At 48.8% G+C, this 27025-nt stretch overlaps 1 protein-coding gene across 5 annotated transcripts in view; it reads left to right on the top strand.

Annotated features, from left to right (window-relative positions):
- The window catches only part of plekhg2 (pleckstrin homology domain containing, family G (with RhoGef domain) member 2), an 80304-nt gene that overhangs the window by 5393 nt on the left and 47886 nt on the right, over window positions 1-27025 (top strand). For 4 of the 5 annotated variants that reach the window (XM_026191414.1, XM_026191413.1, XM_026191412.1 and 1 more), the window contains exons 2-4: window positions 8213-8290; window positions 18311-18840; window positions 25216-25316. In XM_026191414.1, coding sequence (XP_026047199.1) covers window positions 8242-8290; window positions 18311-18840; window positions 25216-25316 — 680 coding nt within the window. In that variant the 5' untranslated portion in view covers window positions 8213-8241. Of the gene's footprint in view, window positions 1-8212; window positions 8291-14278; window positions 14435-18310; window positions 18841-25215; window positions 25317-27025 lie in introns of those variants that run through there. The other variant, XM_026191415.1, reaches the window with a different exon arrangement.

Raw genomic sequence — 27025 nt, 5'->3', positions numbered from 1 at the left:
AGAAGAGCCACAAACATCATATTTGTTTTAGCACCAAAACACATAAGCCAACCCTGAACTCAGGTGGGACTCGAACCCACAACCTTGAATGCCCTCTCCTATGAACGTGTAGAAGTCCAACGCCATGCCCGTTGCACCACAGAGCCATACTGGTGCTGCAGATGAGCTCTCAGTGCAGTCCTTCCTCTGGGAATCTGCTGAAAAGCTGTACAGTAATAACGGTACATTTATGTGTGGTGTTCCCTGAAATCTGTTTAAATATTCTCATAGCTAACCACGGGACCAGCAAGCTCTGCTTCCCAGCGCAGAGCAACAGCTGCAGATCTTTATCACCTACTGGGGAAAGCTGGCTGTTTTCATGCATGCTGGGAGAATCCGGTCGGGATAGTTTCAACAGGAAAGGTGTGCTTCAGACACCTCCTCAGTACTGAAGGAGAGAGCGCTGTCCGGAGAGCACTCAGGAGGCACAGGTGACCTAAGCAGGCAAATATGTGTGCTGTTCTCACAGGCAGTTAGCGCTGGGAGCTGGCAGGTCGGAGGCTGTTTAATGTCCCATCAGACGGCGTCGGGCATGCAGCTCCTCCAGGCCATGTTTAGAAATGTGTGACTGACTTAATTAAGGTGAAAGCAGCACGTCCTGCGTCATCTTTAAGCCAAGCTGCCGTGTGAAAGCTGCTCTATCAGTTCAAGATGGAAAGTCACGCATCAGGTCGCGACCGTGCTCGTTTTTCTCGACTTGTTTGGACGAATTGATCCGACTGAAACTTCAGAAACCTTTCTCAGCCAACGAGCCAGCGTTTGTTTGGTACACCAACGCAGCTGCAGTGACAGTCAGCGGTCAGACAGATGTTAGTCTGCTGTCCTTTTGCATGGCGCTGTGACATCACCTGTGACCGACGGATCTGTATTTTACGATTTTGACTGAACTTTGTTTCCAGCGTGTTTCAGGACCAACTCTGTTAGGTCGGTTATTTACTGCTGGTTTTCTCAGGTCAGGTCAAATTCCAGAAATGAGCCCTTGAAAAAGATGTTTCCATCCCTTAAACAGGCCGGGACAGACCTGGAACAAACTCAAGTCAAACACTAACGTCCAGATTTAGCAGTGTGCAAACAGACTGAGGTCAGAGGTCACACTTTCTCTCCCTGCTCTGAGTCAGACTTTACGTCCCCCTCTGGAGAAATTTCACTGAAGGAATTTCTGCTCCATTCTTCTTCTCTTACATCAGCCAGCTCACATCTATTGTCCTGACAGGCAGCGCTATCCCGGGCGGTTTCATCCTGTGCCAGCGCGATGGCAGGTCAGGCTGATTTACTGAAGCTGCATTTTACCAGCACGAGAAACGTTCCACACGCTGAACGCAGACAATCCGAAGGTGTTTGGAGCACAAAGCCTCCTTTGTAGGTTTCTACTGTTTGGTAAAAAAAAGAAAAACCCTGCTAAATACCGACTCCAGTGGGACTCAAACCCACAACCTGCGTGCCCTAGAGCTGCACGGAGTCGGCACCACCTCTCTGGTTCATGTGTGGAGAGAGGCTGAAGACCAAAACCTGGACCTCACTGAGCCCTGACCATAAACTGCAGACGTGTGGTGCAGGTGAGCCGGGACGGCTTTACACATCGCTGCTGCACAAACCGAAAACTGACTCCAAGCTGGTATCAACTGTGAGACCTCATTCATCTTCTCTTCTGCACCTTTGCAGGACAGGTTAGAACAGGGGTGTCAAACATAAGGCCTGGGGGCCAGAGTCAGTCCACTGCATGGAAAATGTGAAGGAGGGCGAGATACAGACAGGCACCTATGGGCAATTTAGAGTTTCCAGCTAAGCTAGAGAAGATGCAAACTCCACACAGACCCCGGCCTGATGGTGGAGTCAAACTCACCACCTTCGTGCTGCGAGGTTACAGTGCTAACCGTATTAGCAGAACAACATCGTGCCATTCACACCTGATGGCGGCCCAGGCGTGCACTAATTTGGATGGCATACGCAGCGCTCGCATATTGCAGGTCTTCATTCTGCTGCATCAGCAAATCTTCTTTGTCTGTTTGCAGTAAACGTTAAAATCGTGTGCTTTGATGAAAGGTTGGATGCTTTTCCTCTCGGCCTCTTTTTGATTTTCTCTTTGAACATTTTAAATAAACTATCAACAAACATCAGCACGTACGAGTCGCAGAGCTGTGTGGGAGACGGCACTGACGGTGCGACGTCGAGTGAAGCTGCCTGTCCGTGTCCTTAAACGCACCACGGCAAACATCTGTACTGCCTGCGCCAAACAACTGTCAGTCACGCCTCTGTGTGTCAGTGTGTGTTTCTGTGGAGCTGGTTGATGCTATGAGCACAAAGGAAACAGCAGGACAACAGTGTTATTGTGTGCTCGATGTCAGTCGCAGCGAGGCCACACACGGAGTGTCGTCCTGCACTGTGCGATGATGTGACTGTGTTTGTGAATCTGGGCAGGAGTAACCTTGGCTGGTGACCACAGAGGGAAGCGGTGTCAGACTGCGGCGTGTCGTGTTTAGAGGATGAGGAGGCCTCCCCACATGTACACGCAGCAGAGGCCGTGAATAAAACACAGACACAGTGTGTGGACTACTGTTTGAAGCCTTGGGTTTGTCACCATCTCGGTTTATTTAGAGACAGAAGCGGCCATGTTTGCAAAGCCAAACTATCGTCTCTTCGTACGCTGGAAGAAACTTTTAGGCCACAGGCAAAGCAGCTCGAGCTTTATGAGCGAAACCACAGAGACGGGGTCAAGTGGAGAAGAAACCCGGGCAGCAGCTGAGAGCGTTCACTCAGTGCTGCGCCTCTGATTGGCTGACAGGATGTTGTGCAATCTGGGAGAAGCCTGGCTGCTGACTTGGTCTCCAGAAGGAAGTTGCAGCCAGTGGATAACAAGACTGTCAGAAGCTAATAAAACCAACGTTGTCTCCTTGTGCTTGTTCGTGCACTCTGTGCCAGACGTCTTCCCGTACCTGTGATGTCACCGTTAACCATCACTGTTAAAAACACACAAACGCTCTGTGCTGACTGCTGCAGTGTGATGTCAGACCCACCGCGCTGTCGGCCGATTTAGCGTCTGGAGGCAAATCTCCTTCAGGTGTGGGCAGCAGATACCCGGGTTCAGCTGCTCACAGCTAAAAACCACATGAATCCACGTCAGACTGGAGCTGGTAGTCATGTGAGGCTTCCACGTGGCCTGCACACCTGCATGCAGACTACCTGCTCAGACCTGATTGGTCAGTAATGCTCAGACTACAAACAGAAACTGTTTCATTTCTATAGATTTGACACATTTATGCAAAAATTAGTGCATAAATTTCACTGTAATATGATCCATCAGTCATAGGGTAGCCCCTCCCACCCCTGCTTCATCACGCTTTCTGACCGTCATCATGTGACTAGTGACTGCGACCACAAAGCCATCGGGGAAGTGATTCCTGAGCTCAGAGATCAGGTGAGCAGCAGGCACATGCAAACAGAAGAGTCGCCCCCTGCTGGGCACCACAAATAATGCAGCTTCAGCGGTCAGCCGATCGATAAATGTGTTCGTTCCTCCAGAGTTTCCTTTTGTGCGATCCAGCGCATTAACTGCATCGTTGCCTCCGCACGGAGCCGTCTGAGCCCCACCCATCTCCTCCCCCCCTCCTCTGCGTGATGCTAATGTTAAACGAGGACAGTCTGAACGTTTTATCAAACACCCTCCAAGTTTCAAGTGTTTTCCACACATTATCATCCGCATTAGACTCACCGTAGTGAATAAGTGACCAATGAAATGTTTATCTATGATACTTATTGATCAGGCAGCTGTGACTTGCACCCGCCTGCTTCACAGATCTGTGACCAATCAAACCAATAGATCAAAAACACGCCTGATTGGTTCCTGCTGAGCTTGAACGAAAACAGTTCAACCCCCAAATCACTGCTGCCAGTCTCAGTCTCATCACCACGACAACAACGCTCCACTATGGCGAAGGACAACGCGCGCACACACACACACACACACACACACACACACACACACACACACACACACACACACACACACACAGAGAGAAGGCGCCTGTGTGTCTCTGCTTCTCACAGCACTACTGGAAGTTTATATGCACTGTCAGTGTGATTGTTTAGCTTGGACCACTGTGTGTGTGTGTGTGTGTGTGTGTGTGTGTGTGTGTGTTTTTCATGGTTGTGTGTGAAGTGTACCCGCTGCTCTGACAGTGGTAATGAATGGTCACGACTCCATGTGCGTGTTCTGCCTGCATGGCTTTTCTTCCACCACCTCCTTAAACACAATAGGTGTGTGTGTGTGTGTGTGTGTGTGTGTGTCCGTGCGTGCGTGCGTGCGTGCGTGTGTGTGTGTGGGTCAGAAGCAGGGCAGCAGCCGTTGGTTGTGTGTCTCTGAGGTTGGTTTTCGTCCATCTTTGTAGTTTTGCACCGTTGGTTCTTCTTGGATCTCGTGGAAGCGTCCTTCTGTTTCTTCATAACCAGTTTGGGGTCCACAGAGGGGGCGGAGCCTCCACTCACCCCTACTCACCAGTTTTCCTGAGTTTGCTGCTTTTGCATCTCCTGGATGAGTTTCTTTGGTCTGAATCTTTCTCGTTGTGCCTCTCCTTATCTCTGCCTCACAGCAGGCCTGCACATTCTCACAGTTATTTTGGATCACATTGTGGTCGTCCAGCTCCGCCCCTCACCTGGGACTCACTGTAACAGCTCTATTCTTTAGTAACAAGAAACATGTAGTACAGGAAACTGTGACTCTGGTGGGATTCAAACCTGCAGCCTTTGAATCACTTCCTCCACACATTGGCTTAACTCATCCCGTTGGGAGTGAGTCGTTCCCGTTCTGATGGATGGAAATTTTTCTGTGGCGTCCCAGCAGCAGTGAACGCATCACACAACAGCGTGGCGAGCGGTGGCAGCAGTGAGTCCGAAACGTAGCGTGTGTTTGAGGAAAGCTTCAGACTGAGAGGTTTATCACTTCTGTCAGTGTGAATAGCGACACTGAGCAGGAGGCGTGTCTCTCTCAGTGATGTCATATAAACACAAAGTCCACAGAAAAATGTAGACGCTCAGTAATATGGAGCGTTCTCCTTCTGAGGCCTGCAGACTCATTACAGAGCAGTGTGCTGTTTATAACAGATGCACCAGTTCAACCCACAACCTTTGAACAACTTCCTGTTGATGCATACATGCAACATATATGGGAGTCGAACCCACAACCTCTGCCTGCCTTCCTGCGTGCTCCACAGAGCCACACGGGCGCTCTGGCAGTGAGTCAGCCTGTTTCAGGTAACGTCTGTCTCCTGCTGTGAGTCCACACCTGTGGACGTGTAACATGATCTGATGAAGCCGCTGTCACAGCGTGAAGAACGAAACGACGAGACTGTGAACGTGCAGACGACACGATTTTATATGTCACTGGTTTCATCTGGAGATCCTGAGAAACGTCTTTTCAAATATTATGTGGTTGTAAAGTCCACAGTGCGCTCCACAGGGACACACACAGCTGTGGGCGTCTTTCACAGACAGAAAACACCAACCCTGGAGTGTCTGTGCCCCACGCCCACGCTGAGCTGTGGGTACTTTTCTCACAGCAGGAGGCACTTGGAGTCACACGTGTTGGCTCTGCACTCAGGGATCTGTAAAGAGCAGCCGGCGGGACTCGAACCCACAAACACGTCGGCTGGATCACAGATTAGTGACGATTTCACTCTCGTATCCAACCACGGAGGACACTCGGGTCCACTGGCACGCGGCTGGGTTTAATTCATCACTGCTGTCTGTGTGTGTTTTGATTCAGCTTCTACAACAAACTCCAAGCAACAGGAACGGGATTCAGAGCTGAAGAACTGGCAAGAAGCCACATGCGCTGACCTTTGACCCCGCTGTCTGTAACGCTGCAATGCGCTGTGGGAGCTGAAGCCGTTTCCAGCGCTCAGTGGGAGTGAGACGGCCGGACAGAGGAACCGGATCCTGTTTGACGCCTGTTTAATTTAATGGAGCTGATGTTTGTGGACACACACACACGTGCTGTAAGTGTGAGTGTGTGTGTGGTGATGACGTGTGTCTGAAAGCGGATGCACCTGGAAATACCTGGGTAGGTGTTGATGAGGCTGGCGTGCACACACACACACAGCAGTGTGTGCTGAGTGCTGCAGGTACTGACAGACGTGTGCGTGTTTGTCGTGCTGTGCGAGCTCCACCTTTGTCTGTCTGTTGTTAGAATTGCATTAAAAAGGCTCCACCAGCACAAACACGGCCCACAGCTCCAGCTCAGGTGAAGCACCATCCACCTGTCAATCAAAGAGGCCACGCCCCTAACCATAACCAAAGCAGTTTGTGTAGCAGACGGTAAACGTCTATGGGGACTGACTCCCTGATGGAGCCCCCAGTGGACGTTAGAGGAACTGCAGGGTTAGGTTTTATTTTTTTTCAGTCCCAGAAACTGCTGATGGCACAAAATCGTTCCTGTGGGCACAGACAGGTGAGAATGACGATGTGAGCGGTGTGCTCTGTTCATGATGGCTTTTTGATTCCACAAGAATAAACGTACCCGGGAAACGAACGTCAGCCAATGTAATGTCCTCTAAAGTGATGGAAACGTACGTGTGTGTGAGAACCACAGTGCTGGAGCTGCTCCATCACACCGTGTCCTGCGTCTTCTCTCAGGTTCACTGAGTGAGCAGCGTTGTTGCTTCAGACTCTCCAATCATGGTGTTCAGGTCCTGCACACTGGGACCCGCCCCACGTCTTTCACTTTCCTTCCTGCACACCTCTCAGTTTCACCCAAAGACAATACAGCGAGTTATTACACAAAAGGGGTAAAGGCAGTTCATAAACTCTGGAGGGACTCAAACTTTGAACACTTGTGTTGAAGCAGAAGCCCAGCGTGCTGTCCGCTGCAGCACAGAGCCACGTGCAGCTCTGGGCTGTGTAAGATTTGCAGTCAGGTTTGTGTCTTTGGTGTGGAAGAGTTCTGGCTTCTTGTCAGCTCCAGTTACAAACCTGCACATTAATGCTCAACAACGTCCTGAGTAAAAACATCAAATGTGAAAAATATGAAATATTTGTTGAAGTTGGTCTCGTGAATATTTGTTGCTACAGTCAGCACAGCTTACACATGAACGTGCTTCAGTAGGAGGAAGGTTTCAAGTTACTCGAGAGGCTTCAGAGGGGCGCGGCGCCCGGGGTGAGATCAGGGCTCCAAATGATCTTCGTTCGCTCCAAAAATCCTCACCTGCCTTACAAACGATGAAACGTCGTGTTGAGCTGCACAGACGCAGTGACTGCACAAACACCTCACTGAGCTCTGCGCGTCATATTTCAGTTTTTAATGAACCATTTCATTGTGTTTGTCTTTACTGTGATGATGAACCTGATCAGAGTGAGCTGCAAACCCCTGAGTTCTGAATTTGAAGCAAACGGTTTAAACTCAGATCAGCTGTAGGTTGGAAGGCGGGCTCTCGTCCTCGCTGTCGGTGGCTGAGCGACTGTTTCCACTCGAGGAGAAACTTTCTTCTGCTTTCGTCCGACGAACGATGAAAGTTCCTCTTTAGATTTTAGGACATGAAGCAGAACCTGCAGGTGTTTCTGACACAGTGAAAGATTTTCGACCAGCAACCTGCAGCAGACCTGCAGCAGGCCTGCTCGCCATCTGGCTTCCATTACAGACACCCCGACCCCCGTCTCCCCCCTCTCCCCCATGTACCCCCTCCCCTCTGACCCACATCTCCCAGTTTTCCTGCAGACAGCTGCAGAAACACTTGTTTACGTACAACGCTTTAATTGGGTCAATCTGTGTTACTGTATCAATGACTGTGTAGGAGGCCGTTATCCTCCAGTGGACACACACACACACACACACACACACACACACACACACACACACACACACACACACACACACACACACACACACACACACACACACACACACACACACACAGGCTTTGGAGAAGAGACCTCATTCTTGTCGTTCAGCCAAACATTACATATGTCCTCACTGTTTTCACACAAAGGGAGAGTGAAACTTTTATTTGGACCCCTCCTCCCCCTCCTCCTCCTCGTCTTCTTCTTCTCCTCTCTTGTGTGAGCAGCTTGTATGAAGCTCGTATCTCTTCGTGCCGCTGCTGTCATGACATGAAGACACGTCGCACTGGGATGTGGTTTGTGTTGATCGAGGAGGCTAACTGGGATTTTTGGTGTGTTTCTCCAGGTTTCTGCTTCCTGTGACACTATCACACCATGCCTGAGGGGTCACGGCGTGGCAGCCAGAGATCGCCCAGTAACACAGGTAAGGTCTATCCAGCTCTGACAAAGCTACTTTACGACACCTTCATCAGCACTCAGATGAGCCGGTGAAAAATGTAGAGAGAGGTTTTTCTCCAGGAGCCGGTGGAAACCAAAAACAGAGCTAAAAGAGGGAAAATAACACTGTCTCCAGACACGTGAAATATCTCATTTTGGTGAAGGAGCAGATAGCAGATACTGTTGTGTGGTATTTGTGGTGCGTCCCAACAGTTGGCTCTTTTAGATGTGGCTGAGGTGAGTCATCCAAACTGATGCTGAGGCCAAATATGTCCCAATAACACTCTTTGGCCAGTACTGCATCAGGTGTAATTCCAACAATAAAGACGGACTCTGACGGGACTCAAACCCACAAACTTTGAATTGCTTTTTCTTCACGAGACGTCCGATGCACTGTCCGTTGCGCCACAGAGCCTGGCGTGCAGCTGGTACAGTGAGAGTAAGTGAGCATGCTCAGAAAGCCTCAGAGACGCACCATCATAAAGAACAGCTGAGCTGAAAAGTTTGATTTTGGAAACTTCGTGCAGTGATTATTTGCAGAGTGGGCGTGACGTTCCCCTTCTCGTGAGAGGAGCTCTGGACTGTGGGACAACAGCTGTGTTGGTGCTGTAAAGGTTGGGAGGCCTTCAGGAGAGTTTCAGTGATTGTTGGTTCAAGTCCTATCATAGTCGATGCTCAAAGGTAGCTTTCACTTCAGCATGTGTCTCTTTGTTTGAGCGACTAACGAAAGTTTTTAGTGTCAATATTTGTTTAGTCAATATTTTTGTATATTTGTTTGTAACGCGTGTTCGCCTTGTGTCAGACTGGAGACCCGTCCAGGGTGTACCTCGCACGATGATAGCCGGGGTAGCACCCCCACACCTGTGACCCATTGTTTGGGCATGTAGCTTTAGTGGTTTGGCTGGTGCCAGAAGCAGTGGCTAATGCTAGCTAGCTAGCTTGGTTAGCAATGCATTGAGACAGAGACCTGCTAATCAGAGCTCAGTAACATCCAAGTAAAACCCTTGAACTTCACCTGCTATAATACAGTTTAAACAGGCGAGTTATAAAGAAGAAACTATCCACAGAGAACAAACAGTTTGTGTATCAGGCTGTAAACATGTTCATTTCTGCTGTACAGTGTTAGTCTATGGGACTGACTCTCTGCTGCCTCTGCTGGACGTCAGAGGAACTGCAGTTTCTAGGACTTCTATGTTGGCTTCATACTTTTAACCCTGGAGGTTGATGCTTGCTTAATACTAGAAGGTTCTTTTAACCTGATAAACACGACCACAGTCACATTAGACAGTGGGTAACACACCGCCCTTGTGTGGGGTTGATTCTCACCTGAGTCAGCTTCCATCGCTGCTTTTTAAACAGTCTGAGTACTGAGCAGATGTGAGTCTGAGTTAAACTAATTTCACATTTTAAATATTCGGTTGTTTGGTGCGTTTGAGTTTCCTGTGACGCTGCTGAGCGTCACTTTCACTGCCTCGTTTCACTGTTTGGAGCCTCAGCTCAGATTTCTCCCTCAGCTGTGACTTCCTGTAACCAAACCAGAGAGGCCCAGCAGAACGGACTACACACACACACACACACACACACACACACACACACACACACACACACACACACACACACACACACACACACACAGAGTAATGATGTGTAATTACACACAGCCACCATGCTGTTTAGTTGCTCTGCTGGTATATTGGCTTCCATAGTTAGCGCTCGCGCACAAACACACACAGAAACATACCAGAGCACGGCTTCATTTAAAAAACACTGCAATTACCAAACACACACACACACACACACACACACACACACACACACACACACACACACACACACACACCAATACACTGTGTGAAGGAAGTTGTATGGTTTGTGGTGATAAACTGTAACTCTGAACAATGTTTCTGCGCTCACACACACACACTTCATAAAGGGTCACACAGATCTGTTGATTGTAACCACAGAAAGGCGTGAGGCAGAAAATAGCGAGAACGCCCAAGATAAGGCTGCAGAACAAGGAGCCGGCGAGGAGGAGAAAGGGAGGCGTGCACCAGGAAGGAGGAAAGGAAGAAATGAGGGAGCGAGGGGAGAGAGAGGGGATTTTTTTAAAATCTGAAGTTGTGTTCTTGGCTGCGATTGGCTGCTTTTTGAAGCCTCCCTGCTGATAAAAACGTTGTGAAATAAATAAGTAAGAGGGAAGAATCCAGGCTGGAAACAAAGGCAGCGGTTAGAGCACAGACATGCAGATGTTAGAGCAGAGGCAAACATCTGTCAGAGCTTCATAAAGCACTGTGTGAAAGCTTCTCCTTAATAAATGATCGATGTTTCGCTGTGGCGTGCTCCGCGTAAAAGTCACTTTCATACCTGAAAACACAAAATGTTTTTCAGCTGAGGGTGAAGCTCCTGAAAAAGGTGGAGCGCTGCTCCGAGCGGCACAGACACGGTCTGCAGCGTGCACTCCCACCCTCACCTGTGGGTGGAGACTGATCGCACACCTGGAACATGAATAAAGCACCTGTAGAAATAGCGTAGTGTGTTTGTTGCTCATCAGATTTAATCAGAGGAACGTGAGATGATTTTTAGTCCACGGCGAGTTTAAACCAGCACGCAGTTTGAGGGCTGCAGACGTGAATGTAAACTCGAGGAAACTGAAACGTGTGTGTGTGTTTCCAGCATTTGGCTTGGTGCCGTCAGGGGGTCAAAGGTCATGATCTGAGAAGCCTCACTTCCTGTCTTTGTCTCTGTCAACATGTCTCTTTAGCACTTTCACACGCACAGTTCAGGCTCGTTGTCTCCACTCTCTCGTGTCGGGGCGAGACCTTCTGCGTCCTCGGCGTCCTCCTCGGCGACGCTGCTCGATGATGCGTCAGATGTACATGACAAAGAACACGGCGAGTCCTCTGAATGTATTTTAACTCCTCGTCATGCTGCACATACGATTTCACTTCCTTCTCTTGATGCTCCACGTTTTCAGCGTGTCAGGCGAGTGGAGCCGAGCACGGGGCCGCCTCAGTCCACCTTACTGAGTCTGGTTCCTCGGGCTGTCTCTGCGTGGTGGATGCTGTGCTTCATGTGTGGCTGCGGCGATGCGTTCGGTGCTGACGGTTTCCAGACGTGCTCCCGAGCACACGCAGAGATCTCAGCACAGGATCGGCTGTTGTTAACGCTGAGCTGCCAGAGCGCCGGGAGAACGCGGCGCTCCGATGTAATGGCCGTACGATTGCACAATAACTGCGCCGAAGCTTTAATCACTTTAAATGCTTCGATTTTTATCGCGGTGGAGTCTGATTGCTCCAAATCGATTCTGCGGCGGGACGCTCGGCACGAATATCAAAGTAGAGAGCGTTTGCATCCACTGTGTCAAAGCAGGACTTTGTGTTTGTTACGGCGGCTCTGGAGCCGTAAACTGAGATCCTCTTCAACGATCTTAGGCCCTCGTTGGGTGTTTCCCCGCTGAGGGTCCAGCTCCAGTGCTTTCTTTGAGCTCAAAGTTAAATTCCAACTATTCAAACATCTGGCTTTACGTTACATTCCTCGTATTTAACCCTTCAGAGTTTGGTCACAGCCGTCTTCGTGTTTCTTCTTATCCTCAGAGTTAATAGCTGTGGGGGGTTAAATAAGTGGGCGGGGCTGCTCGGGAGAAGGCGGGCCCAGCTTCAGTTTCCAACATCATGAGTGACAGTTGTTGAGGACTGACAGGAAGCTGAGCGTAGCCTCTCAGGTCAGACTTCCTGCCAGAAACTTTGCAGATAAAAAGTCACGTGAGACGAGGCGACATCGGCGGGGAGGGGTCAAAGAAAGGTTTGACGGACATTTGACGACATCTCAGCGCAGAGCACGTAAAGAGGAAACGAGCGCCTGAGAAGACCACATCAAAAACAGCAGACAGGAAGTTGAGTACTATCATTATTATTATTGTCAGTGGGATTATTTGTTTTGTTATTGGATACAAAAATAACTCAAAATGTTCTTTCAAAATAAATAAATACATTTCAAACCCCCTGAAGGGCATAGAGCAATTCCTTTGTCATAATGATAATTATGTCATATCCTGGAGCGCCTGAACGTCTCAGTGAATATATTTATTGTTTTACTGTTTGTCAGAAAAACATCCACAGGAAGTTTGGTTGCCTAGGAAACCGTACAGCCCGTCCACATGTCAGTCAGCGGTGTCCTGCATTCTCATTGGTCATTGCTACAATCACAGGAGTTTTACTGAGGACCCGCCCACCAGAAACGCTTCCTGTCCAACATGTGGGCATGACTGCAGACGCTTCAGCCTCTCGTTGCTCTGATTCCTGCGTCGGCTGTTTAGGTTTGATTCCAGGACGTGTTCGATCCTCTGACGGTGTAACTCGCTCCGTCACTATTTAAGCTCCGCTGTTTCTCCCTGCTCGAACATTATTGGCTGAAATAAAGCGTGCCGTGTCCCTCACGCAGGCTGTTTGACCTGATATTTGAAGGTGGCTTCACGGTGAGATTCCGACTCCCGCCCAGTGGTTGAGGACACCTGGGAGGACGGCTCGGCGGGAACGCTCCCGCCTCCGGCGCCGCCGGCTCCACATGCTGCGGTCGAAGCAGAAACCTGTGGCGTCACAGTCGAACTCTTAATGACAGCGAGGAGCTGCTCTCTTATTACTGTAATCACACCCTGGAATCCACGCCGCCTCACAGATTTACAGCATGTGTTTAAAGGGAAATTCCACCTTAAAAATGGTGAAACGCTCTCTGCCTTCAGGCTCAGCTGTGTTTGAGTGCAATGACTGACGCGTCCACGCACTTTGTCTCCTGTAACCAGGTTTCTCTGCCATTTTTCCTGCGTCCACAGTAAAATTCAGATTTTTGTCTTATTCGCCATGAAGGTTGTTTCTACCGTTTTATGGAACCGTTAGACACAGAATCACTGTCAGCTCAGGACATGTGGCTGTTTTTAATGCTCAGTGTCAGTTAGCTTCACAGCACGTCTGAAGAAACGCGACATGTTCGAGGACCAAAGGAAATTAACAATATGCATTAAATTCAATTTCAATTCAATTACATTCAATGTGGTGTAGCTCCGTAACAGCTAGCTGCACGTGTTCAATGATTGACGCTCTCAAGTCCAGTCAAGTATTTTTTTTTGTCCAGCAGGGGGCGCCTCTGGTGTTTGCAGTGAGCTCATTCCTGAATCCAGCGCTAAGTTTATAAATGCACATTAACTTACGTCCCAGAGGGAGAAAGCAGGACGGGCAGTGACGTCACATCGGCCAACGCCTTCACACCAAATATTTAGTAACCCGAACCCTGACAGTATCTTTAAAAAGAAAGCGTGGATGTGGTTTGCTGGTTGGGTGTTTAATATAATTTAACAGCTAGCTCTGAATGAATGAGCCGACGGGGTTTTGCTGTGAGACAGCTCGCGCTTTATTTGTGTTAGCGAGCTAGCTTTAGGTAACATTAGCCCGAAGAAAAGCAGCTCCGGGTCGGATCTTTAAACCAAGTAATCTCTCTGAATGTCGACATTTTACTCTGACAGTCAGCTTCCTGTTTGGTCAGATGGGCCTCATTAGACAAAAGTAGGTTTTTGGGTAACGGCAGCTATGCTGCTAAAGTTTTAATGAAAATATGTTTCACACAGCACCAGCTGGCTGTGACGACAAACTGACCACAACTACAGACACTTCCTGTGTCAGTTTATAAGGACACAACATTACATCAGGTAGTTACACACATCTATTTACACTTTTACAGGTATGTGTGTGTGTGTGTGTGTGTGTGTGTGTGTGTGTGTGTGTGTGTGTGTGTGTGTGTGTGTGTGTGTTTGAGATAATCTGAAAGCGCTGCACCTGACTTCAAATGCAGGATGTGGTTTGGCAAATGCTCGTGTCATTTTCTCTCTCTCTTACACACACACACACACACACACACACACACACACACACACACACACACACACACACACACACACACACACACACACACACACACACACACACAGCCAATAACAGGAAATCAGGAAATCAGATGTGTTGAGAAGCAGTTTTGTTCAGTCGGTGTTCAACGGTGAGCTGTGTCATTAAATCAGTGATCTGAACAGAGAAACATGTGGACTGCCTGACGCACACACACAGACACACACTGCAAACTCAAAGTAAGTCGCTCTACGTCTCTGATGGCTTTTGTTCTGCTGTTTGACTGAGCTGTGTTTCTCTGATGTTTAATGACGGGCTGTGAGGAGCACGAAGGTGATCCTGTGCGATGTTCTTCATTGTAGCTCAGGATGAGCTGGAAATGCAGTTTATCATCTCAGTACTTTTACCTCTAAATACTAAAAGTATTTGAGAATATCTGCAGGAAAATATGAAGTAAAAGCTGTGAGTGCAGGGAATCGGTCCGATGGTTATCTTTCCCACACATCAGCATAAAACAGTGCACGTGCAGCCTCTTCGTGCCTGATCCAGTCACAGGTGTGTGCAGCTGGCCTTTACCTTTACTTGTTCTAAAGAGCTCAGTGAGTTTGGGAGCGGTGCTGTAACAGGATGCTGCGACACGGCGTCCCGCCTCGATGTTCCACCATCAACTCGCAGCGGTGTGTTGCAAAGTGGAAGTGTTCAAAAACCACAGCGAGTCAACCAGACCTTCGACCAGCTTCGATCTGTCCTACAGATTAAATCTGCTGCTTATTCAGGTTCCAGCTGCACCTTATATGCTCGTACCGAGGTTTGGAGGCGTGTCAGTAATGGCAGATAAAAGTCCCATTTTTGAGACCACCAAAGTCCCAGGTAGGAGGATGAAGGTGTGACGGGACAGCAGTCACATGTTGTCGGACACTTGGGCAAACGAGCATTCTCCATCCAGTTGGCGAGAGGTTGCTGACAGCTGGTATTAGGCCTGTGATCGTTCACTGAATGCTTGTTAAAGTCTTTGCTGCTGCTGCTTGGCGACTTGTTGCTCGCAGTTTTCAGACTAGTCAGCGTCTTCCATGCAAACCATGAGCAACCTGCTAGCAACCGAGGCAATCACGACAACGCTGTGCACGCTCTGTGACCTGTTTCACGACTGTCCTCAGCCTGCTGGCAGACCATATGAGCTTTAGGAAGAGTCAGGTGTAGGATAACAACTCCCACCCAGTTTTCTGTTGGTGGGTGGGACAAAGCTGAGCCTGATAGAGTTTAATGTGAGGCTGACACTCATCCTCAGCGAGCTTTGCTTCCTTCCTCATAACACTACGTTTCGACAGATAATAACGTGAGTGTAATTCTTGGAGCATCAGCCACATGCACGTGAGGTCAGCTGCTTACGACGCTGCTGCCAGAGGCGTTCCTGTAAGAACCTGCAGTTACGAAACTCTGTAATATCAGCTGGAAAGTGGAAAAATGTTCTCATCTAACGGCGTACGGAAAGTCCTCCCGCCGGGACGTCTGGAATTTAAACGCTAATGGACTTTAATTACTTCTCCATCTCAGCGTCTCGCTGCCGGGCTCGGTTCAGGTGTGGTTCAGGTTTGCAGTCTGAAGCGAAGGATCAGAGGTTTTTAAAAGCGGCGCTCGCCGTCGCAGAGATGTTGCCATGTTTGGTGGCATTTCAGAGAAATGCAGAGAAGAAAACGAACAGACTCAGTAATTAACTCTGAAACCACAAACTGGCAGGGAGCGTTTGCTAAACGTTTCAGGGAAACAAAAGAAATGAAAAACTTTGTGAACTTTGAGTTTGCAGCACATCGTGTGCTTCTGACGGCTTTTCTCACACTTCACACGTGTGTTTGTGGCACATCTCGTTCGGCGGGTTTGCCTTAAAGTAACATCTTAACTTTCTCTGGTGCTGTTTTATGACTTTGGAGGGGGGGCAGCCCCTCGTTAGACCTCTCAGTGATGTAGGGACCAGAGACTGAGGAGCATCAGGGAAGTCCAGCATTGAGCTGGAGAACATACTCAGTCCAGGCCGGGGCCGTCTCAGACTCTGTTTGGTCCGACGATGTGACCTTTTAACCCAGAGAACAGTTTAACCCTGAGCCTCCTCCCTCCTCTGCGCTGTGCTATCAGCTTATCCACAGCATGTAGCCAGCCGGCCACCAGCTCGCACATCATTACACGCCAATCAGTCCAGCTTCAGTAAGCCTCCACACATCGCTGCTGTTTAGCTTCATGTCTTTGTTGTGCAGAGTTGACTTTTTTAGAAATCCTTCAGTGAGACGGAGCGATGCCACCATCATCCTTATCTTATGATGGTATGTCACCTGCGGCGCTCTCAGTGGAGCCTCGGTGTTCTTGTGACTTTAGGAACCGAGGAGGCCCCAGGTGTTTATCAGCAGTCTGGGTTTCGCGCTCTGTGACAGGGCTGAACTTTAACAGGAAATAAAGCTTGAAGACGTGCTGCTGGTGGAGTCACGGTAAAGATGGCTGCTCCTTTAACATGTGAGAAAGTCTTTCATGAAAAGGAAGAATGTACAAAAAGAGGAAGAGTGTGTCGGTAGAGACGATCCGCTCTGCTGCGCACACACTTCCTGTTTACTCTGAAAGTCACACGGCAGGTTTACACTGATCAGGAAGTCACCGTGGCAACCGCTGGAAGTGTTTCTGAGGGATCACCTGTTGGACGGGCAGGTAAGGCGCTGCTTTGGGTTTTGAAGGAGGGAGGAGTTTATGATGGACACTGGTGTGGCCGTAGGTGTTGGGACATGGAAGAACCGAGCAGGCGTTCAGATGGTTTTTATCTTCCACTGTGGAGAACAACACACCCACTGATGTTAGTGTGAAGGCAGCTCATCAGCATCGGTCCTTCCTCTAAACCAGAACGAGGAAACGAGCCTCGTGTTCATCGAGGATTCAGCCTGATTGATTGATTTCTGATGATAAATCACTCAACAGTGAACTAGCAGCGGAGACGACTGGACGGCTGTGGCTGAAGCCACCGCCCAGCTGTGGCCCAGCTGTGGCCCAGCTGTGGCCCAGCTGTGGCCCAGCTGAGCAGGGTAAACCACAGGTCCACCTTACATGGGCCAAAGGTCTAGAGGCTACATCTTGACACCACCTCATGATTCTTTACCAGCTGACCCACAAAAAACACAACATAACTGAGGTGTAAAAGTGGGCGTGGCTTAACCATATACACCCGCCCAGCTTTGCTGAATCATCCTTTCAGCTGTCAAACGTTGTCACGACCTCATACAGCACACTTTGGTCTTCAGTGGACCATGAAGCTCTCCTACGTTTAATCCCTCAGATGTACTAATATGAGAAGAAGTGAAATTCCAACAGTACGTCTCAGTTTGTCCACATGATAAAGAAACGCTGCTGCACGACTCTCCGAGCTGAAAGAAACAAAAGAAACGTGTAAAATTACAGAAAAGCTTCGTGTTACTGTGGACACACTGTAAAAAATGGTGTTGTTGTAAACTGTGAAAGACCTTTTCTGTCATTTAACTGTTGATCTATTATTTCATTACTTTGCTTTGCGAATGGGCGGGGTCTATATCAAAAGCTGTCACACAGGCTGTAACCGGCCAGTTCTGGGCCCCAGGCCTTATGTTTGACTTTGGATGTTGTGCGCTCACAGTCAGCTGTTCTAGTGTGTGGTGAGTTCACTGACCCACTTCTGCACAGACAAAGCGTCACTGTCATATGTTCTGCTGCCGAGCCCACCTCATCACACGCATGAGGAAACGTGCGTGTTCCACTGGTTTCTGTTTGGGTGTTTTAGCTAAAAATACAGCCTGTAAATAAAAGATGTCTCGTTTTATGGCCACAGTATCAGGTTTTTGGAGCCAGAAGGGAGAACTGGAGTGTTATAAGCTAAACTTGGTTAGCAGACAGCTAGCAGCTACACAAATAGGCACAGTCAAATAGGCCACGCCCCGAAAAGTGCAAACTTTAAGCCATAACTTATAAAAACACCGTGACTGTTGGAGCCTCTGGTGGACGTTAGAGGAACTGCAGCTTGTTCAACTTCCGTATTGGCTTCTTTTTTAAACTCTGTGTTTAAAACGAGCTCGTGGACTAATTTGTGCATTTTTCTCTCTTCTTTCCAGCTGCCAAACGTCCCTCCTCAGTCTCATCTCTGAGTGGGATTGTGGGTAGGATGATGTCATCCGGAGAGCGAGGAGCGTCGTCCTCCTGCACCTCCGTCAACACCGTCTGCTCGGACGGAGAGCGTCCCGCCTCCCTCTCCCTCTCCTCCTCTGCCTCGTCAGTCTCCCTGCAGGACTCCTCCCACTCCTCCTCATCCTCTTCATCCTCTTCACTTCCTTACGGCGCAGTGCCGACATACAACGCCTCATCGTCGTCCTCCACGCCAAAAAGAAATGGCTCAGACATCAGTCTGGACCTCACTCCCCTCACACCTCATGGAGGCGGAGGAGGAGCATCTGGAGGAGGAGGGGCGTGTGTCGCCAAGGTGACAGGAGGAGGCGGCCACCCCAGTAATGTTGCTAGTCCGGTGGGGGTGGCAGTGGCGGCGGCGGTGGCCACGCCCAGACAGCTTTCACGGCTGGACCGAGTGGTCCTGGAGATCGTGGAGACGGAGCAAGCCTACGTCAGAGATCTGAAGAGCATCGTGGAGGTAAGAGCTTTCATCCAACCATCCAAAGTATTCACGTCACTGCAGCGTTTCCGACCCGGGGGAGGCAGGACGGGCCCAAAATGACTCATGACTTTTAGAAACTGTGCGTTTATTTCCTCCAGCTGTTTGCAGCTGCTCGTGTGAGAACATGCAGCCAACAGAATTATGATCAGAGAGGAAGCCACGCTAGTGCATGTACATGCATTTGATAGCACGGCTTCTTCTCTAGTGTCTGTCTTAGAATACTCGTGTTACCCTAAGAACACGAATGACCAAACAGCATCAGGCTGTAAGTTCTTTATTTCTGCTGTAACGTTTTAATGTGGCAGCCTGTGGGGACTGACTCGCTGCTGGAGCCCCCGGTGGACGTCCGAGGAACTGCAGCTTTTCTTATCTTTGTCCACACGCATTTTGAGGCCAGCTGTTTCTCTTGCTGGCCTGAGGTTCAGTTTCAGTTTGCTCTCTTCCTTCAGTTTATAAAAAAGCACAACACAGTTTGTATGTGTTAAATGGCTTTTTGAAGTAAAATTTCCCTGATGGATGTTCGGAGCTTCCGCTCTGAAGGCCAACGAACCAGTGCAGAAGGATAAAGTCAGGATAGGAAAGCCTCTCTGACCAACAGCACTGTGGTGCCCATGAGCAAGGCAACCACCGGTGCTTAAAGAGGAGAAGATTGAATGTAGCCTCCAAGAACACTTTAAAGTTTGTTATTCTCGTTGGCATCACTCCTAAACACAAGCTGAGCTCAGATAGACGTCTGCATGTCAGACATACCAGCCTTATTGCTATTATTCCTGTTGCATTGTGGGAAATCATTCCACATTTCTCCTAAGCGAGGAATGTGTCCCGCTGAGTGAAAAATTAGTTCTTTTCAAAGGAACTTTTGAATAGAAAAACTCGTCCTGACAGAATTTGCTGACTTTGTTGTTTGTGTGTGTGTGTGTGTGTGTGTGTGTGTGTGTGTGTGTGTGTGTGTGTGTGTGTGTGTGTGTGTGTGTGTGTGTGTGTGTGTGTGTGTGTGTGGCTGTACGATCGGAGTGTGAAACATCCTTTTGAAGTAAAAGAGAAAATTTACTGCTGCTTTCATCCTCTGCCATCACACACACACTCTCACACACACTCACACTCTCACACACACACACACACACACACACACACACACACACACACACACACACACACACACACACACACACACACACACACACACTCACACTCTGTCATCAGGTTTATCAGCTGTCTATCAGTTTCGTCTCTCCGACCTTTTGCAGAGGACAAACCTGCAGCTCCTGGTTAATCCCTCCTGACTCCTGCTTTCGTCCACACTCACAGGTCACTCTGACAGTCACATGACTCCTCTGGACTGTTATTGGATCGTTATTATCACTGAATTCTTTGGGCTCAAGCTCACTCACGGTCACGCCGGTTCATCCACTTTTTCGAGTAAGAATCAGACTGATATCAGGTGATTCACCACTGGGAGGGACCACCAGGTGATTAAATCTAACGTCCACCCGGAGCGTCACAGAGAGCCTGAAACCTGAGCTCTGTGCAGCACGTCTGCAGCATACCTCACACCTCTGTCCTGTGTGTGTGTGTGTCTGTGTGTTGTCCTGTAATGTAAGTCTTCAGTCCTGCTCTTCTCTGTATTTCAGGTTTTGCTGAAATCTGTTTTTGATTGAGGCTACATGATGTCACACTCACTGTGTGTGTGTGTGTGTGTTTGAGAACAATGCAGTGCAGAAACTCTTGGAAAGAGGAAGACTGAGCGTCTGAGAGCAGCTCGTCTCCGTCGTTCCTTCTTTGTCTCATAACGTCAGCTGTCAGCAGACTGACGTCGCTCCACCTGCTTCGACTCGTCTCTTTTACCTCCTTCCCCCCTGATGCCTGAAGTCCAGAGATTTGTCAAAAAACTGCTGAAACAAGCGTCATTGGGGTGGACGGAGAAAACGAAGCGAACAAGAGGGGATGGAGCTGTTGGCCTGCAGCCAAGGGGGACAGGAAGCTGAGGGGGAGGAGAGATAGATGAAGAGGGGTTAAGAGAAGAAGACAGAGATGGAGGAGGTGACGGAGAAGGGAAAGGTTTAGGAGTAGCAGCAAGAGGATAAGGATACAAAGATTAGGAGAGAAAAAATTTGGACTTGACATGAAGGGAAAGACAAAAACGCAGGAGCGAAGAGAGCAAAGCGAGGCTGAAACAAAGAGGCTGCAGAGCAGAGGCAGCGTTTACATTCAGCCCACCAACCACATCAGAGCTCGCCATCGCTCGTGTAAACTGTTATGAGGTCGATGGGTTGGTGGAGCAGGCGGAGGATGAGGGCAGGAAGAGGTGACCGGATGGGAGGCACAGACTCTGTGAGCAGAAACAAAATGCAATCAGTGCAAAAGACAAGGTTACAGCGCCGCCATCATGAGCCGCTCAGCGCTGCGCGTGAGGAAGACACGTGCAGCTTCGTCACCTCTCAGGATGCAGCAGGTTACCGAGCTTTAGCCACAAACTGAACTGGAAGACGTGAGCTTCCAGATCAGGTCTGTGACACCTGGAGTTCTTTATCTGCCTCATAGATAAAAAATCCGCCTCAACATTTGAGACTCAACTCAAAGTTCAATTCCATCAAATCACAACCGCAGCGCGCCAGAGTGACCTCAGTCCACATTATTTACTAATTATTTTCAAATGCATGGCTAACTTGACTGAACCCAAACCGTGGGGCCTAGCAGGGACTCTCCGTCTCCTGGGGCAACGTCCCGTTTCTGAGCGGCTTCCTCCCAGCACGGCCTTTTGGGCGGCAGCTATCATCTGTTGACCCGAACGTGGGATCAGGAGCGTCGGCGGCTGTGAACACCGGAGCGTATCGAGTCACGCGGCGTGTAAACAGCCGAGTGGAAAGAACAGAACGGTCGAGGCTGTGACTGCATCGTTGACGCCGTCCTGCAGACAAACAGCACATTCTGTGGTTTCTGCATCCGAGTTTAAACCGCCGTCACGTTTTCTCATCTCTCACGCTTCCCACGCTCCGTCCTCACAAACGTGCTCCTCTCCTGGTTCTTCCTCTCCCTGCGATCGCTCTCTGATTGTTTTAAGAAACGTTTCCCTTGCGGCTCTTCCTCATTCCTCTCGTCTTCCTCTCTTCATCTTCCCGTTGAGCTCTGTCATTTTTCACTCATCTCTGCCTCTCCGTGCCTTCCAGTGTGCATCTGGGTTTTTCCTCTTGCCTTTAAAAGGTGCTGAATGTGGCCAAGGCCTCTCATTATATGCCTCATTATACTCTCACACACAGGGGAGCTGTGTGTGAGAGAGCGAGTGCTTGTTTTGGACACGATTTAGGAAAAAACAGAAAGCGAGTGATGGAGGAAGAATGGAAATGATTTATGTTTGCAGCCGTCTCCTAGAAATACGAGTTTCCCTGAGAGTCCCAACGAGAGGCCGACACGTCGAGTTCGGTGCAGCGAGCGTTGGAAACGCACGCTGCACCGTATCACGTATAATTTGGTTCACATAAAACCTCCAAGCAGCACAACACAACGGCCTCGTTCATACTCAAAGTGCATCCTGATGTGGAACCAGAAAAAAAGGAAAAAGTGTAATTTAATCTCCTTCTCTGAGGTATTTTTAGGAGGCTCGTGTTGCCTGTTTACAGGCCCAAACAGCTCGATGGCTGTGTGGGAAATTTCACACAAATATTACGTGAAATTTGATGAAAAACTGACGCCGTTCACCTCCAAAGAGCCAAGCTGGAGCTCATCCTCTGACGGGGTCGTGTAGGAAACCTGAATCTTGGAGGACAGCGTCCAGCTTTGTGTTAAACTGAGTCACCTAAATGTCAAAAGACCCAAAAGCAGGAGAAGCAGACAGACGGGAAGTACCCGAGACGTTCACGGGATATTTAAAACCCTTCTGTTAAATCTGACAGCGAATGATGAGCACGGTTCTTTCCGGGAACACCTCGGGGCATGTGTGATGACAACTGCAGCAGTTTAATCTCTGTTGTGGATTCAGGCAGCAGACCCGGGAAGAGGAGCACTGATTCGATTGTTTAAGTGTTGACCTGGTGAGCAGACCTCGGCCTCTCGTGCTTCTCACACTGTTTCTGTCTGATGTGCATCTTCTCTCGACGGTGGTCGAGTGTTTACCTGCAAGATGTTTGGATAAGGTTGCACCACGTCACACGTGTCCATATAAAAAGTTACTGAGTGCAGACTAATGAAGGCAAATGTATCAGCTGCTTTCACTCAATTGTCTGATCACTTCTGAGTCTGAATGATTGGTAAACCTGTGAATTAGGAACGAGGTGAAGCTAGACAAACTGCATGCGGCCGTAGTGATAACCAGCAGAGCCGGAGCAGTGGAAGAGCATCAGTCGGACCCTTACATCAGCTAATTCTCTCCTACGTGACAGCGTTTAAGGTCATTATGAGGAAATTGCATTTGCAGAGCTGCTGTAAATAAATCCTAACACGATGAATCTGCAGTCATGCTGTCATCTGCAGCATCGTGACCGACTGTCCTCGGCGTCTGTGCAGTCTGATAATCAGCTTCTCTGTTCCTCCTTTACTTCCTGCTCTTTCACGAGTTGGTTGCTTCCTGTTTACCCTCCTGCCTGCGGGCACCCTGAGCTCGGCGTCTCTGACGGTGAGGTGGTTTCCTGCTCGCGCAGGAAGTGTTGATGTGCACAGGTTTGCTTTGGCACCTCTGCTCGGGTGTTGCACTCGAGAAGCCGTCACCTCCTGTTCATCGATGTGAAACTGCCTGCTGAGGAGCGCGGGCAGTTTCCACGTCACATGATTTTGTTCCTGTAAACGTTGGCGTTGCACGGCCGATATCACCACGCAAGCTTTATGAGAGCCTGTGCATTGCAGCGTGCACACAAATCATCATGATTTAAATGACTGGTTCCTGGTTTGCATGCTGAGCTGTTTGTACGTCCTGTCCAGCACATCACGCCTTTTATTTGTTACTCTGCACTCGTACACTGGCGGGAAAATTTCACTTGAAATGTTTCATTTAGTGTTGCTGTGATAAGAAATGCTTGAACTTGAATTAAAGTTGAAGGTAAACTGACCTAAGGTCATGTGATTTACCCTGTGAAGTTATTTAAACCCCTTAAGGGGCATTAAATAAAATAATTAGTAATATTGTATTAATCCAAAGGCTGTGGCCGGCATGATGTAGGACCCAAAATGCAGGACACTCAGTCGGAGGAAACTCAAAGACACTGCTTTATTGCCACCCACCTGCTCGATAGCTAGCCGGGGGGTTCAATGGTCACTCGAGCTGGCGAGAGCAGCGGACTCCCGGCTTCATCGTTTTCAGACGCCTGCTGTCTTTCGCTGCTCAGGTTAAACATGATATATAAGTCACTCAGATAACTAAAATGTAAATGTTTGTTTAATTTGTTCTGGAGAAAATCGGTTTGGCTGAGATCAAAGTTATTAGATTAGATTAAATAAAACTTTATTAATCCATCAGGAAAAAACAGAATACTAAGAACGCCAACGCTGAAACCAAAAGACTAGAAATGATGAAAACTGACGAAAACAAAGTTCAATAAGAAGGCAAAACTCAAAACACTGGGTCAGTGACCCAGGACCGTAACAACAGTACATAACATAAAAGTCAGCAGAGGCAGGACTATTCATGCACCGAGGACTAGAAACAAGACTCAGGTGACAACGATCAAGACAATCAGACAGACAGCGAATAAAACCTGAAACAGAATCTAAACAACATGAAAGTAAAACCCAAGAGACTCAATATTAAACACAGAGCTATGACCCAGAGCATTCTCGTCCCAACACGTGACATACCGACGGTTTGTCACGTGTGTCGTATGTTACGTGTTGTATAAGCAGACCGGAAACGACACACGCAGGACAGTAAAGCCAACATTAAACAGGAAGCAGAACTCAAATATTACAACATGAATCCAACAGTGCTCAAACATCAGAACCAGAGCCAAACACAAACTGGGACAAAAGTGTGTCAGCTGATCTTAAGACTTCCACGCCGCCGTGTTTTCACAGATTTGGCTGACATTAATTATGAAGCGCTGTCTTCTACCTGTCTGTGACGTTTGATAGGAAACTGCTGCAGCGCTTCATGTGCTCGGACGCCAGCGCCGTGAATATTCCCGAGCTGGAATGCCCCGTGTTTTTCCGACTTTTGCCCGCTCTGCTGACATTCCTAATTAGTCAGACATCAAACACCTGCTGCTGGAGGCTCGCGTCAGAGCTGAAAGCTGCTTTAATTTTCACGACAGTGTCGGGGTAAAGAGTGCTGCCAAACTAAACAAACCACCAACGAAGGAGTGAATCAGAGTATGTGCAGAGCAGGAGGTGGAAACGCTGACTCTAACCCTCTGTGTGTGTCTGCAGGACTACCTGGGCTGCATCATCGACTGCGGCGCCCTGCCGCTGAAACCCGAGCAGGTCAGCACGCTGTTCTGCAACATCGAGGACATCTACGAGTTCAACAGGTAACTCACCTGCTCCTCTGTGCTGCTGTTACACGTTAATGAGTAATAACTGTAGCAGCAGGCCTGAATCAGCAGTCTGTTTGTGCGTTTTGTTGTCTCTGGTTAACTGTTGGTGCTGTCGGTCGAGTAAGAGTCGAAGAGTTTGGTCATTTGGGAAAGTCGCTAATTTTTTCTGCTGTTTCTGACAAAAAGTTTCTAAATTTCCAGGAAATAGGTTCTTCTCATAGTTTGGATGTTGTTCAGAAACGACTCAGCTTTATTCATAAGATAAGATATAAGATATATAACTCTTTATTGTCATTGCACGGTCATACAGAGTACAGCAGTACAATGAAGTTGGAAAACTGTCCTACGTCGGCACTACATGTAACACGACCCGATACGACACAGTATAATAACTTAGTAATAAAAAAATGAATAAGTGTATGTGTATTGCACACTGTTATTATTGCACATTAATTATTATTATTGTTTTAAACATTGTTACCTCCCCCCTAAAAAAAGTCCAGGGAGGTATCCAGTCAGGTCAGCTGTTAGCATTGATCAGGGCTGTTGCCCTGTTGTAACAGCCGTCCTTGAGTCTGTTTGTTCAGGACCTCAGCAGCCTGAACCTCTTGAGACAGCGAGTGCTGTACAGGTCCTTCAGGGAGGGAAGAGGATGTCCAATGATTTTTTGGGCCATGTTGATGACCCTCTGGAGTGCCTTTCTGTGTGCTGTGGTGCAGCTGGAGAACCACACACCGATGCAATATGTCAGCACACTTTCAATGGAGCAGCGGTAGAAGACGGTCAGCAGCTCCTTCTTCAGGTCCATTTTTCTGAGGATTCTCAGAAAGTGGAGACGCTGTTGGGCCTTCTTTAAGACCGCAGAGGTGTTAGAGCTCCATTGGAGGTCTGTGTCTATGTGCACACTAAGAAACTTGAAACTGGAGACCCTTTCCACGCACTCCCCATTAATGCTGACAGGCTGCAGCTCGGACTTCCTCCTTCTGAAGTCAACTACCAGTTCTTTTGTTTTGGTGGTATTGAGGTCCAGGTTGTTGTCTGCACACCAATCTGACAGCCTCTGAACTTCAGCTCTGTACGCAGTCTCATCTCCCCCTGAGATGAGCCCCACCACAGTGGTATCATCTGCAAACTTGATGACTGTGTTGTCTGGGTGGGAACTAACACAGTCATGTGTGTACAGAGTGTACAGTAGGGGACTCAGTACACAGCCTTGTGGAGAGCCGGTGTTGAGGCTGAGGGCTGAGGAAAGATGAGGCCCCACTCTAACTCTCTGTACACGGTCTGAGAGGAAGTCTCTGATCCAGCGGCAGGTGGTGGAAGGAAGTCCAATTTCCAGCAGTTTAACTATTAGTCTGTCCGGGAGTATCGTATTGAAAGCAGAGCTAAAGTCAACAAAGAGCAGCCTGTCGTAACGGCCCTGCACTTCCAGGTGAGAGATGGTGGTGTGGAGCGTTGTAGCGATGGCATCTTCAGTTGATCTGTTAGCTCTGTATGCAAACTGGAGCGGGTCGAGTGTGGGTGGCAGGCAGGACATGATGTGACGTCGGACCAGTTTCTCAAAGCACTTCATTATAACAGGTGTTAGAGCGACTGGTCGGTAGTCATTGAGGCTGCTAATGTTAGTACGCTTTGGCAGTGGGACAACTGTGGCCGACTTTGGGGCACGGTGGGATGCAGGACTGGGACAGTGAAGTGTTGAA

Source organism: Astatotilapia calliptera, chromosome 14 (assembly GCF_900246225.1).
Source record: "Astatotilapia calliptera chromosome 14, fAstCal1.2, whole genome shotgun sequence".
Lineage (NCBI taxonomy): Eukaryota > Metazoa > Chordata > Actinopteri > Cichliformes > Cichlidae > Astatotilapia > Astatotilapia calliptera.
The sequence above is the reverse complement of the archived record's forward strand: the minus strand, read 5'-3'. Positions and strand labels throughout refer to the sequence as shown.